The sequence below is a fragment of the Prosopis cineraria genome, unplaced genomic scaffold (assembly GCF_029017545.1).
Source record: "Prosopis cineraria cultivar Desert tree isolate PC_DT_omini unplaced genomic scaffold, ASM2901754v1 PC7, whole genome shotgun sequence".
In the NCBI taxonomy this organism is placed as follows: Eukaryota; Viridiplantae; Streptophyta; class Magnoliopsida; order Fabales; family Fabaceae; genus Prosopis; species Prosopis cineraria.
The window spans coordinates 19528793-19544707 of record NW_026555338.1 but is presented as its reverse complement, the minus strand read 5'-3'; the positions used below and the strand labels follow the sequence as shown (position 1 = coordinate 19544707).

Here is a 15915-nt window from a genome sequence, read left to right as displayed (position 1 = left end):
TGCCCATTGATAAGTGGGTCCCTAATCTCCTCTCTCTTTTTTATTGCATTACCTGTGACGAAAATGGCATTTAAGGCCCTCTCAACAAAATTTATTATTATAAGAGCCATCAGTTTTATATCAAATATTATTTTATAAAAATATATATTTGTTATTATTAAAATTATACTATAAGGTTCAACTTTTAATAGTAACATATATATACTTTCATAATATAATATTCGATACAAAACTAATGAACTTCTATTGCAATAAATTTCTTTAAAATGACCTTAAGTGTCATTTTTTCTTACCTATCTTTTGTAATAGAGAAGCAAAATCCTACCTCAACCAAATTAATGGCATTGTTCTTTAAAATTAGAATGAAAAAGGAAAAAAAGGGTCTCTTTTCCTTTAAGTGAAAATTTTGGTTTTGACAAAGTTTTACTCTCCACTTATCTTTTTGTTATTGCTTTATGCATACCTCAATATAGTTTTCAAGTTCTTGGATAATTTATTGGCTAGTATTTTGCAAATTGTACTAACATTTTCTTATGAATCTATCTTCAAGTGGCATCATTTTTGTTAATATTTTTTTATATATTTATCTAACTTAGTCATATTCAAATATTATCAGACTCAATTAAAGATAACTATCTTAAAAACATTTTCTAACCCAAAATATTTGCTTATGTTTCTATGCTCCATATAATTTGGTTCTATTAACTATTGTGTTTTATTATCAAAATACCTTGGAAGACTTTGTTCATAGAATTATATTTTCTACTCTTATGTCAATTTTGTATTTAAGTTATAATTAGGATTTTGGCCCTAAAAAAGCTATAATTATGATTAGTTGCAAGTTCAGCTTGTTTATACGAGGCGATTGTGGTTTTTTTTTTTTGATTTAAATTACTTATCTTGCTAGTAATAGTTTCAAGAATTTTAAAATCCCAATTCGTAATCCTACTTGATGTTTTAAAGTCATTCATCTTTTTGTGTGTAGATGCTATTTAGATACAAAGTCTTTATTGCCATTGGCATCACATTTTCTAGTCTCTAATAATGTTGGCAAAGAAATGCACTGAAAAGAAAATTGAGATTCTTAGATAGGCATAGTGTGATAAGTTATTCTTAGGCCCTATTTGATTTGCAAGAAAGTGGGGTGTGAAAAAGGAAAAGGAAATGACATTTTCCTTTGTTTGGTTTGTAGAATTTAGTTTTGACTCCTAGAAAAGCATTTTCCAAGTTAGAAATTGTGTTCCACTCAAAGATTTAATGGGAACTTTTACTTTCCTTGAAAGCATTTTCCAAGTATATGTTAGATATTGCGTCGTCGTCTTCCTTTAATAGAAGGGTACAAGTTCACAAAGTCATTAGGCCACACAAGCCAAGGAATATAAGCTCCCATTAAATTATCAAATAAAATAGTAGTGAAGCCCTTGACGAGGCTTTGTTTTTTTCTTTTTTGGAAATAAAGTCAAACGAACAAGTATCTGCCTTAAAATGAAAGAAAAAATAAATAAATGACAAAGTAAAGGATGGGAAATAAGATCAAATAAAGTTATCTAGCAATGATATGGAGTTACACTGAACAATAGTCTTATCACTAGAAGGAAGATGTAGGGTGCGTTTGGTTTTCCTCCGTTTCACGTTCAGAAAGTAAAATTTTACTTTCAGAAAGTTGAAAGTTGTTTGGGTAAAATATTTGGCAGAAAAGCACATCCTGAAAGTACATTCAAACAGTAGCTGAAAGTGGATTTCTGAAACGTAACTGTCTGAAGCTTTTGAAAAGTGGATTTGAAAAGTAGGATGTTATTTGACCATACTACCCTAAGTTTAATCTCTTATTTTTTATTTAAAAAATAGTTAATTCATTAAAAATATAATTATTATTTTAATAATAATAATTAGGTATCAATTTTTTAGTATTATAAATTAAGTAATTAATCATGTTAATTTTTAGCATTAATGTATAATAAAAATTACAAATCTTTATTACATCTTTTAAAATTACAAATTAAAAAATACAAATAATTAGAGATCAAATTTTTAGCATTATAAATCAAAATTTATGTTATTTATAATCTTTATTATATTTTTTAAATATTTTGAATATATTATATTTATATAATAAAAATTATAAATCATTATAAATCAATGTCCTTTTTGGTAATTGTACATTCAAAAGCACATTTCACTATCACAAACCAAACAACTTTCAATGTATCAAACTGACTTTTAAAAAAATATATCCAAACACAAATTTCGTTACAACAACTAACTTTCATTAAACTGACTTTCTCCAAATGAACTTTCACCAAATGAACTTTTGACAAACTGAAAACCAAACGCACACGTAGAGTGGCTATATCTTGAGTCAAAGTGTCAGATAAATTACAACTAATACCACCACTTAGCTCAAATCCAAACTAGAGAAGATGAATGTGTGATCCAACAAAATCTTGTTTTGTCATGTACAAATTGTTAAATTCAAAAAAGTTTTCCAATTTTATAAGAGGATGTTTTTTGAAAGTAATCCCCGGTAAGGGAACTCCATCCATTGCAATTCCAGGTACTATTATAATTGCTCTGTTTCTTTTAAATTTTTTGCATTCAATTTTTCAAGAATGTATCATGTAATTTGTCTTGAAAGTATTCTCATGAGTAAAATGATCAACAATTGTGCATCCCAAAAAAGAACCCTCAGCACGTTTAAAAACTGCACTTCTAGTTATATTTTGAGGTGAATCCCAATTACAAGTGACTTATGAGAAAAGTAATATGTCCAGAGTTCTCAAATGACCTACTTTAGGGTAATAATGATCCTTTCGTGTAGAATCAAATTCCTTTTGTGCCAGATTAAATGAATTAACGTGAAGATACATTCAAGGTGTGAAAACTCCTTATCTCTAATTAAAGCTTTTGTGATAATTCTAATTAATTAAGTTGAGTCCAAAGGAAGAAGCTAGTCCTTTACAATATGATAAATTTAAGTTCGAATCTCTGCAAGAAAAGGTATCCATATTTAGTGTAACATCTTGACTTTTAATCTCTAAATTTGATTAAGAATTTGAATTTAATTGGTATTAATTGAGGATAACTAATTATTTAGGTATGTGATCATGATTTAAATTAGACCTAAAAATGATAATTAGGGCTGTTAGGGGTCCATAAGAGGGTTTGGGCTTGGTTTTGTTTTAATTATCATTATAGATATTTAATTTATCATGATAAAGTTAAATAATTATGTCTGAAAAAATAAATTGTTATATTTAGTGTTTGACCATTTCTCTAATAAAATTACATTAAATAGAAGAATACTTACGAAAAATTTAAAAAGACATGAAGTGCATGTCAATAGCCTTAATGGTTAAGAAGTCAACTCTCCAATGGCCCTAAGCTTCTCCGTTTCAAAAACCAACCAACAACGTCCTTTGATTTTGTGCGCTCCATTGATGACCGAAGAGCTTTTTTTAATCAAAATATTACAATAATGAAGTGAAATGGATTCGATTTTTCTTAAGCAAGGTCGGTAATTCAAATTTTACAAATAAAAAAAAATATGTTGAGATGATTACTTTCTACTGGACTTGACATTATTGGAATTTGACTTGGAAGAATCAAACAACAAAACAGGAAAAAAGAAAGGATAAAATAATTATTTTTTTAAATAGGATATGATAATAAATAGTAGTTTCTTAATTTAATTATGATTTTCATGAAATAAAAAATAATTCTTACAAATTCTCTGGTATTTTTTTAAACCAAAAGTAAAACTTTTTTTTTGAAAAATGATTTGAACAAAAAATACTATTTTATTTACAAAAGTCTGAAAAATTGAAAGAATTAAAACAAAATAATTTATACCCGAAAAAAAAAACTTATACCCGAAAAACATTTATTTTAATGAGCCACTGGCAGGGTGCGTTTCTTGCATGAGAACAGAAGAAGTCTATAATATGCATAATCTTATAAAAATATTTATAATTTATAATAATCAATCAAACTACTAATTTTTTAAATTTTAAGTAGTATAAACATATTTTGAAAAAAATTAAGGATAAAAAAGCAAATTGACTCTTGAACTATAAGTTCAGGAGTGTTTAAGATTCTAAATTTATTTTTTATGTAATGTTTTCCTTTAACTTTTATATAAAAATTTAATCTAGTCTCTATCATTAATAAAAGTTAATTTTAGCTATTAATTAATTATAAAATAATATAAAATGATCTTAACAATTATAAAAAAGGACCAAAAATAGAGATAAGGACATGAAAAATTGTAAAAAAGAACCAAGAAATTTTTTTGGTCATTATTTGTAATTTTTTATGTCATTTTTTATCATTTTCTATCAACTAATTATAAAAGTTAATTTTTATTAATAGTATAGGTGAGATTGCACCATTTTAAAAGTTGAAGGAAAATATGATACAAAAATAAATTTAAAGTCACATACATTCTTAAACTTATATTTTAAGGATCAATTTGCCATTTTACCAAAATAATAATAATAATAATTTGAATGATATAATATGTGATATGGATCATAATTATAATTATAAAATATAATAAACACATCATAATAGGGTTTTTAAAACCAATTCAAATCGATCGCACCGAATCAAATTGAACCAAACCGATATGAACCAATCAAAACTAATTATAAATGAGGTTTAGTTTGGTTTTTCTTTTGACAAAACTGATTGGCTCGGTTTGGTTCAGTTTGTCCTTCGACAAAACACATCATAAGGGCATGTTACTTTGATTTTTTCTTTCCTTCAATGAATGATAGGAAAAGTTTAGTTGTACGTGTTAGTTATTTATGAACAAGTATCCGTTTGATTTTGACAACAACTTATCCGTGATTGACGATAAGACATTTAGACGTTTAACAAGTAAACTGAGTAAAGTTTTAAAAATTCTAATTTGTAATTATTCATGTCAGATTAACAAGTGACATTCGTAAAATAACAACAATTAATTTAAAATTAACAAAAATCTATTATGATTTTAACAAGTTAAAAAAATAATAGGAAGAATTTAGTTGTGTGTGTTAGTCATTCACTGATAAGTATTCATTTGATTTTGACAACAACTTATCCGTGATTGATAATAAGACATTGGGACGTTTAACAAGTAAAATGAGTGAAGTTTTAAAACTCTCAATTTGTAATTGTCTATGTTAAATTAACAAGTGACATTTGTAAAATAGCAAGTTTCATTCAGAAATTAATAACACACATTAGGTTATTACATGGAAATGATTTTGTGCTTGATTTACTTATAATTTTTTTTGCCATATATATATATATATATATATATATTAAAAGGTTTGAGCTTTTTAGGTGGCCAAGGGTCATGAGATCAAACCTACCCTTGGCTACCTAAAAATCTCAATTTTGAAATAAAATGTCACTGGAGCCATCGTGGATCCCCTAGGTGGAGGTTCGAAGGTCGGTACTGGCGACTGTGGAGGTTTCTTTTTCTTCTTCTATTGTTTAACTATAAGGGCATTTCGGTCTTTTCACATATGAAATTAATATGTCAAAAGGACCATAGGACTATAGTAATAAAAGCAAATCATTTGGTCCTTCTTTGATATAAATTTCGTACGGTGGTCTTTAGATGATATTTTCTCTATATATTGATGATTATAAAGAATATCTCATTACAAAGTTCAAACTTGATCAAAACCTAAACCAAATAGAATCAAACCATTCAAAAACCAAATCGAACTGATTAAAGAAAAAAATCGAATAAGTCCCAAACTATAATGAACCGATTAGTTCGGTTCGGTTCAATTTTTTCTCAAAACTAAACCAAATTGAACTTGTGAACATCCTTACTTGATCATATCATATATTTATGGAATATGAATACATTTACTTTCTTTTTATTGGGACATAGTGTTTCATAGTTAGCAATAGTTAATAAGTTGGTTGTTAATTAAAATTGAGAGTATGACAGTTAGGTGATAAGATATTGAATTAATACCAGTTAAGTCTCTAATAAATTTTTTTTAGAAATAAGTTAAAAATATTGATCCAAGTTATTACAAATTTAGAAGTTTCAATCATAGTTTCAATTATAAATAAATATTTAAATATCAAATATAATTTTTAGATTATAGTAAAAAATTTTACTTGTAATTATTTAAATTAATATTTATAATTTATTTTATAAAAAATTTGTCGAAGATTTAACTGTTATTAATTCATTCATTTAAAACTTAACTATCGTCCTTTCATTAAAATTTTCAAAATAAATTCTAAAAAAAATTTAAAATTTTCAAAATAACGTATAATGTATAAATAAAATATATGTACATAACTTAATAAAATATATATATATATATATATATATGTACAAAAGTGTGTATATAAAACGTACATATACATATATATATATATATATATATATGTATAAAACAAAAAACGGCAAAGCACCTCTTTGCGGCAATGCGGGCTCGTTTTCCCAGAACCAGAACTTTCCCGAGCGCTGTAGTTTACTGTAGCTCTTGCGCACTCTCATCTGGATTCGCTCTTCTTCGTTCTGCTCTCTGATTCCATCCGGTGTCAGATTCCTTTGACTTAGATTGTAACTCATCATTGATTCATTCTTTCACGTTCAGAGACGATGTTCAAGAAGGCAGTGGAGTCCAAGTCGCACCAGAGATTGTCTGGTGCTGATCGAAAGAAGCTAAAACGAACCATCAAAGATAAATTCCCAAGGGCTTCTGATTCCGATATTGACGTCTTGCTTCCTCCTAAGGTTATATTCGCGAATATGCAAACCTTTAGTTTTTATTTTTATTTTTTTAATGCAGAGTTTACCAATGTCACTGTGAATCCACTTCGTCATTGAAGTTTCTGGCGTTGATGAAAGTATATACCTTTTGAAATTAACTTGATTTTAATATTTTGTTTATAATTTTCTATTCGATTGTTTTCAAACATCGTTCTGGAAGTTCAGACTCCTTTTTTTTTTTGGGGGGGGGGGGTAAAGGGACCTCTATCTTCCATCCATTAAAAGGTTGGCGACTGCCTTGTTTGCTGATGCCTGTTCATGAAACATTTCTTCTTCTGATTCTTATTTTTTCATTTTTTTTTCAAATCAATAGACATTAGTTTTTGGAAGGGGGTCTCCTGGTTTTGTCTTTGCTAAATTTTATTCTCACGATGTCATACACTCTTAACGTATTACTGAGTTCGACCTCCTCTCTCAATTTCGATGTATGCTACACGAGTTGTTTTTCTAGCGCAATGCAAAGTCACGGATGATGCTCAAAGTCCTCCCCCCCCCCCCAACCCCCCACAAAAATAAAAATGAAAATTTCCCCTTCGTTTCATCTCCCTGCTCCTTTCTTATATGGTCCAGTGAAAAGTTTTCTCATTTTAGCTTTTAGGGCTGTGCTTCACATTGACTTTCATTTAAATGAGGGCTACAGCGGGGAAAAGAAATAGAACCTGGAAACAGTATTATATCTGATTTGTATGCTTTCTTTCACCTGGATGTCAAAGTTGTGGATATATAGTACTTCCTAATAAAATATCATCTAAGGACCGATAAACTATGCTCATTTACTGTATTTGGCTTCAAAATTTCAGGCAGAAATAACGGTGGCGAAGTTTCAAAATCGAGTCCATGTATATGGTGTGGAGGGAGGCTTTCCAATGTTTTTTGATGTTGATGGGCGGGGCTCAGACATATTCCCCACAGGTGTTGCTTTTATTTCTGTGCTAGTGTTTATTTAGCTTATTGCTGATTGTCCGTAGACGGACTGTAGTAGCTTTCTCATAAGGACTTGTCCTCATGTAATTATTCTTCATGTTAAGTGTCTTTGCCTCATTTCCTCTGCAACCACTGCATTTTTATGAAAGTGGCAGATATTAGAATAAATGTGGGGTATTATTTTTCTTGGTAAAATCTTTTCTATGCTCTGTTTTCAAACTATTCCAAAATCATGCACTGACAAATTAACGACTTAAGGATTAGGTTCCCCCTTCCTTAGTTTAATATCTGGCTCTTTCACAATTTTACCGACTAAGATGCAATCAACTTTTTCCTCCTCTTTTCTTATCCTTTTCTTTTGCGTTAAAACTTTACTTAAAATATTATCATTCAACTATTCACGAAAACTCTATGCATGTTATGATTGAGCCCCAAATATATTAATTTCTAATATCACTCTTTCATCTGATGCAGTCCTTAAGGAAATGAACATTTAGTGCATGTTGCGTTAGCAGCTTGTGCTCACTTTAGCATCTTGTCTTGCCTTTCTATTTTGTCAACGCAGTTTATGCTCTCTGGAAGGTCCCTGAGCTATTACCTGCTTTCATGCTGAAGGGTGGTGAGGTTTCTCGATATGTTATAGGAGGAGCAGACTTGATGTTCCCTGGTATATATGTACCTCCTGAAGGTCTCCCATCATTTGTAGCAGGAGAACCATGGGCAGTGAAAGTACCAGGAAATCCTGCACCAATTGCGGTAATTTCTGTTGCTTTGCTTGTTTATGTCAAACTGTTGGTAGATTCTATGTTGGGTATCTATTTGGGATAGCCCTTCCTCAAAAGTTAGCTATCAAGTTGGGAGAACAAACCCACTTAAATATCTCCTTGAGCATTCCATACTACTCAATATGATATTTAGTTTCTCATACTAACAAGTCTCCATCATTTTATAGTCAATTCTTATTAGCTGGCCATCATTGTTTTAACTGTATTAATTTCTATGAAGGTGGGGAGTACAACAATGAGCAGCACTGAGGCATTAAAGGCTGGTTTACGTGGGAAAGCATTAAGAATAACTCACTATTATGGTGATTTGCTTTGGCAAGTATATTGGGTTTTTGACTTTTTGATTGATTAAATGTTCGTGAAGCTGCCGTGGCTGACATTAAGACGCTTTTTCTTTTGATGGTTGTATTGGCAGGGAATCAGTTGAGAATCGTTATGTGCCCAATGCTGGTTTTCTTGAGGATGCTGTGTTTGAGGATCCTTCAATATCATCATCTTTTCAGACTTCTGATTCAACTGAGGGCGACTGTGAGACTTCAAATGATCAACAGAACAGCAGTGTAAGCAATGAGGCGGTGGAATCTCTGAATGTAGATGATGCTCCGGCTGACTCTGCCCATGCCTTGACAACAAATGATGACACAAATGATTCCAGAAATGAAATGACTGTTGGTGTGGGAGATTTGAAGTTACAAGATGTTGACTCTGTTGATGACCCAAATGAGCAACATAGTCTATCCACTGCTGACATAGATTCACTGTTGGATAAGTGCCTTCTGCAGGCATTGCATACAACAGTGAAAGATAAAGACCTTCCGATGCCTGGAAGTACTCTATGGTAGAGGATGCAATTTTATGCCTGCAATCTATTTCCTAGCCTTGTGTCTTTGCTACTTGAACCTAGTCAAGTATCATTTGGGAACATAGACCAAGAAATTCAGGAAACTAATACCTTTGCTGTCTAGTTTAGAAATTTTTAGTTGTAGACTAGTTCATTATTCATTAAGATGATTTTGAGACATTGACAAAAGTATACTATTGTGGAGGACCGTCTTAACTGTTTGGGATGTTTGCTGCACAAATTGGGAATGTGCCTAAATTCTGGTGTTTTGCACGGAAAATGAGTAATATTTTGTTTTCAAGTCTTGTAATGGCACATCTTTCACACAAGGTACTAGTAACTTGCAATGTAACAGAGGTGCATTACCAATTTGTGGAGCAAACATTCAGGGTGCCCCTCTTAATTGGATGAGAACATTTTACTTGAGTAGCAGTTGCTATAAGTAGTCACTTCACCCTAAATAATGTAGCAGTTATGGGCATCTGAAACAGCAATTTATAACTCTTGAAGATAGGAAATGTAAGCAGGAAAACAAGAACTTTGCCAAGTGCTTTGTGAACCTTGGGCATTGTTCGCTAAGAATGAAGGTCCCTTTCCTTCTTGCTTTTGTAATATCTATTATGTCCTGTAATCATTGCTGATCAATTTCTAATCTTTTAATTATTTTTTATAAGAAAATGTGAGTGGGAAAACAAGAACTTAGTCAAGTGCCTTGTGGATCTTGGGCATTGTTTGGTAAGAATGAAGGTTCCTTTCCTTCATTCTTTTGCGTTATCTATCATGTCCTGTAATCATTACTGATCAAATTCTATTCTTTTAATTATTTTTATAACAGGGGCACAGTCGTCATTTTAATTCTCAAAATCACTTTTCTCATTTCTGGTTTCCATCATTTGATTCCATTCTGTGTCAAGAGTCCTTGATTTGAATATGATTTCTTATGTGAGCAAATATTTCTCCTAACAATAGCTTTGAAAAGCCCTCAATTGGATACCTGTATTGACTTGCGTTTTGATTGTAGTGTTGGTGTCCAACACTCATCTAGCATGCAGATAGACCTGAAATTGTTAGTTTTGGCTTAAGATTTGGTCAAATAAAAAATTGTAGTAGTTCTTGTAAAGGTAAAGCTTGTTGTTATGAGCATGTATAAACTTAAAAGCATGGGCGTCAGCACAAAAATGTGACACAACATTGTCACATTGGCAGGTTACACTTAGAAAAATCTAAAACATTACATTATATGCATATTCATGCCTTTTAAACTTTCTATTGGTTGCATGCTTCTAGAATATAGCTTTGCTTTATTCTATTTTAAATATGTTGTACTGTAATTTTCCAAATGAAATATAATCAATAAAATTTAACATTGTGCATTTATATTATTAAATTATGCGTTTTCTAGTCTCATTCTGCTTTTAATTTTTCTCATCTATCTTATGAAGATTACTCTTGTATTGGATGTGAGGCAACCCTTTAAGTTATTTGTGGACAGTTGAGATTTGGTCCCTTGGTTATGTCCGTGTCAGTGTCATGACCTGTGTTTGTGTAAATATCAATGCTTTATAGATGGTAAGTCACTGTCTACTGAGCCTGTGATCACTTGAGGTTAGTTAAGTTGCATGTGCTGTTATCTAAGGCATTATCTTGTGGAACAATAAAGCATGTTGGTTTACATTTTTTTAAAAATATAACTATGTTTGTGCTTTGTACAATGTCTAGTTGAAACTTGAGATGACTAGAGGAACGTACATTATTTTAATCTTCAGAAAGCCTGACTTTTCATTCCCTTGAGTTATCTAATGCATGTTTCTCATCTCGCAGGTCAAATCATGTCTTGCCATGTAGGCCATCAGGAGTGACTTTAGACATAAAAAAGTCATCGCACAAGAAATTGTCAAAGTGGTTACAAGCAAAATCCACCTCTGGCTTGGTGTGTTATCTATTTCTTTCTTCCATGCTTTTGAGAAAGTTGATAATTGTTGGAATCATGCTAATATTAGAAATGAATATTTCAGAGTGTAGAACTAAAAATTGTGCTGGGTAATTTATACTTTGATTGTAAAAATTCGGACAGCTTGTATCCTCATTGAAGTGTTTCATAAGCATGTCACTGTGATGGAAGAACAAATTTAATAACATGCTGCCATAAAATTGATTCATGAAAACTTGTACTTGGTATTGGATCATAGAAGGTTGTGCAGTGTAGAATTATGTCCTTAAGTTTTGCGTCATTAGGAAGCTGCTGTGTCTGAAGATTTTCAAATGGTAGCTGTAGGATAGAATGAAATGGAAAATTGGCTACAACAATGAGGATTTTTCTGTGAAAACTCTCATTGTAGGACCAATAGTCGATGAAGGGAGAGGGAGGGAGAAATAGGTAGATAAAGAGAAGAAATGAGAGCAAATAGAAATTGAGGGATAAAGAGAGGGAGAAAGAGGAATAAATGGGGAGAAATAGAAGTTCTGAAATCTTGTTCAATCACTAAGTTCCCTCAAAAGTCCATGGCCGAGGGTTTATAAAGTTGGAAATTAGAATAAGTGGCTTTAAAAAAAATAGTAGTAATAGAAGAGTACCATACTAAGCAATAATTAAAAGGGAAAATGACAATAAACTCCCTTCAAATTTATAAATGACAATTTAGTCTCTCGAAATGTCATAGCATCAATGAAGTTCCTAGAAATTTTTCTGTTATTAAGGAATTAATTTAAATGACCAAATTGCCCTTGGTTCAAATATCAATTGTCATTCATAAGTTTTGTTTCAATATTCAACTTTTTTTCTTAAAATCTCCAGAATTTGATAGCAATCCACAAGTTTGCATTTAAAATCTTAATATTCTTCAAGTGTTGTAAATATCAATTGCTATTCATAAGTTTTGTTTTAAGATTCACAACTTTTCTTCTTAAAATTGCAACAATGCAATAGTAACCCGCAAGTTCGCATTTGAAATCTTGAATTAAGGGCAATTTGATTATTTATATTAATTCCTCAATGACAAAAAAGTCCCTAGGGACTTCATTGGTATTATGACATTTCGAGGGACCAAATTGTCATTTTACCTAATTAAAATCCTATTATTGAATATTCCTAATTTAAATCATAAGTGATGGCATGTTGGTTTGCAAACATTGATAGTGATTGATTGGTTATATTACTATTCAACATATCACTCCTAAGATTGTTTTCCCATTTTTCATTATTGATCACGTAAGGTTTGCAATTATGTTTTGCGATGTGATTTAAAAGTGACCAAATTGTAACCGACTTTCTGTTTTCTGTTCTTTGCAGTTTAATTAATTAATTAATTTATTAGTGTGTGTTTCATTATTTGACTTCTAGTCAAGCATTTGCAATTAATTTATCTGCACCAGTATTTCTTGATTCTTTTTCATTTAGATAATCATTTTGTACAGATTTCGGTTAAGGAAGATAAATATAAGAAGGAGGCCATGCTATTATCAGTGAATAGAAACCATCTTGAGTATTCATCCTTTAAGCCAGAAAAAAGGCCAGCTCAAAAAAGTGATCAGCCCAGTGTTAACGCTGCAAGTGAAAGTCGCTCACCTAAAACTCTTGAAGTGGCTGAAATATATAAACCAAGTGTACATCTCAATCCCATATTTCATCTGTAGGAGCAGACACGGGGAAATTTTACAGTGCTTCTGAAGCTTCTGATATTGTTTTCAACTACATTGAAAAAGAAAATCTTGTGAAGCCAACAAATAAATCCATAGTGGTTCTGGATGTATTATTATGTGATGCGCTGTTCAAGGGGGCTATTAAAAAGGGAACAACATATCCTACAGAAATTCACAAAAAAGATGTGGGATCAACATTTATAAGCCGTATGCAAGCTCATCATGTTGTAACAAGAGGAAGTGAACAGGTGGTTCGTAAAGGTGCAATCAAGACAATTCAAATAGTGACAGAACGACGGCAAGGTAATAAGAAGGTGACCAAACTTACCGGAATGGAAACCTTTCTGATAGATGCTGAAGTGTTAGCAGGAGAACTGCAGAAGAAGTTTGCTTGCAGTACCACTGTTGCAGAACTACCAGGTATTTGTTAGACAATGAAACATTCCCATTTCTGTTGTGTATTTTTGCTTGTGACCCTTAAGGTACTTACAAACCCTAACGTCATCTGTGTTCACAAAAAAAAAAAAAAATAGAGTCAATTAGTGTTGGTTATAAGGGGTAGGTAGTGGTAGTTAAGTGGGTTGGTTATATAGAGAGAGAGAGAGTTGATAAGGGGGCCTTGGGTATATGCAGGGACCTCAATATGAATTTAGAAAGTGTAACTTGAATAAAGGAGTCTTTGTACTGGGAATCATTCACCAATTTGACCTTTATTCTCATCTAAAAAATTACTCATCAAAAGGCCAGACTTACATTGCTCTTAGTGTTCTCGAATCCTCATCACATGATTGGATTTGTTGCTTGGCACTGGCAGTCTGACCTAGTCTTGAGAGGTCAATAGAAATTGGAATTGGATACAGCTTTTACTATGGGAAGAAAATGGATTTCTTTACTTCTTGATATGTTTATAGCCATTTTTCTTTTAAAGCATCAAACAATCTCAGATATATTTATACTAGTTCAAGCTTTGCAAATGATTGGTTTCTTGTAATGGGTATGGTACCCCCAGTTTGCTTTTTTTTTTTTGATCTTGCTCTGGCTTACGTGCTCTGATCCAATGTCTATGTTCATCTTACTGTCCATCTGAAATTCTGTTATCATTCTCTCAGGTAAGAAAGGAAATGAAGTCTTGGTTCAAGGTGGGGTGATTGATGACTTGGCAAAGCATTTGATTGAACAATATGGAGTTCCAAAGCGATTCATTGAGGTTCTTGATAAAACCAAGAAATGAGCTAGATTGTTGGTCGTTTGCACTGCACTTGCGTTTTGGAAGTCGTGCGAATTTTGGTTGTGTGCCTGTGTGTTTGGTTGAGGAGACTATAAGGAAAAAGAATTATAACATACTCCCAAAGAGCCATGTTGCCTATATACTCTCCAATCAAAAAACATTTCGAATCAAATACTACATTTCTGTCTCAAATTTCTTCCTTCTTTGTCCTTTCCACAAGTTTACTTGATCTATAGTGTTTTTATCGGAAGAAGTTTAAATCATGGCATTTTTGGAGTATGGAATAGTTTCTTGAATGTTAGAGCTAGCTAGAGTTAGAATGGGATTGGATAAAGTTTTCTTTTTTAGACTTAGTCAAGAGTTTAAGGTGTCGTACACTATTTAACAAAATTAGTGTTTACTTAGAAAGTGTTGGTGAATGTGCATATGTTTTATTATTTGCATAGCAATGCATGCAATATTGGGTTTGTGCTATTAGTTAATTAGTTGAAAAGTGATATATAGAATAGTTAGCTTTTCTCAAGATTGAGATATGTTTTTGAGCAGAGAGTTCATGATAACATAGTATTTTTGTATCTTCCATTCTGAAATTTCGCTATTGCTTGTTTAGAGAAGAATCAACTTGATTGCGTTGATGTTTCAGATCAAAGATGAGTAGAGAGATCTTTTAGTTTGATTATGATAATCTGAAATCATAATGTTTGTTCTTCCAACAAAGGCAAATATATGTATGTATATGTTTGTTTTAAAGTTGTGGTTAAAAAGTACTTTTGCTTTTGAACTATTTTGTGAGAAGCAATGATTATATTATTTGTAATGTCAATTTCTTTTTTTTTTTGTGTTAAGTTGTTTATGGGCTGACAAATAGAAACATGGGTCGTTAACTTTGGAACTCGTAGAGAAAAAATTGTTTGATAGATGTGTGCATTGCTTAAGTAAAAAAGAATATTTGAGTTAAGGGTATGTGTCTCTAAAATATTCTTAAAAGATAAAGTAAAATTATTAAAAAAAAAGACCATTACTTGTTAAATAGTTTGCGGGAGTAAATGTCTTTTAACCTACATGCAATCCTATTACATTTATCACATTTATGCCGTTTGGTTAGTCCATTATAATATAAGGGAGATTTAATTATGCAAGGGTAATTACATGGAATGATGTATTGACCGTTATATTATTGGACTTGTGTAATCTCCATTCCTAATACCTTGACTTCACCTCTGTACAAAAATGCCTCATAGTCTCATCCTCTCATCGTCTTTTGACATCATGGGGAAAATGGCATTCAAGGCCTCCAAATCAAAGAAATTTGTCACTAAAGCTTAAGAAATGCTGAATTAATTCTGCAGATCCAAAAGTTTTAAATGCAAATATGTTTTATGATAAAAAGATTCATTTGCCCTTCAAGGAAAAAGGTCCTTCATTTATTATCTACCAATAGTTTTAAAGAAGTACTAAAAAAAGTTGGTTGTCACGGATTTTGAATTTTCCTTTACTTGAACCGTACTAGTTTTAACTTGATTAACCTCTTGATTTTGACTAAATCAACCAACTCACAAAGTAGATAAAGAGATTTAAGAGGACTAGCCTCGCAAGTTGAGAGCAGAGAGCTTTGAGTGAATGAACTTAAGAGCTTCATTGATTTGCTCGAGTGGTTATAAATGAGGGGTGAGAGGGTATTTATAGGCTCCCCTTTCTTCCAGAAAGT

The 15915-nt window shown here is 31.5% G+C and overlaps 1 protein-coding gene across 1 annotated transcript; it reads left to right on the top strand.

The window, feature by feature from the left end:
- The first annotated feature begins 6451 nt into the window (after positions 1-6451).
- Positions 6452-14698, top strand: LOC129316218 (uncharacterized). The gene is given in 9 exon segments (XM_054960527.1): positions 6452-6754; positions 7591-7702; positions 8280-8470; positions 8720-8814; positions 8915-9337; positions 11162-11270; positions 12755-12962; positions 12965-13399; positions 14089-14698. Coding segments are annotated over 9 exon segments (1830 nt in total). The 5' UTR covers positions 6452-6619; the 3' UTR covers positions 14211-14698.
- Positions 14699-15915: the final 1217 nt, after the last annotated feature.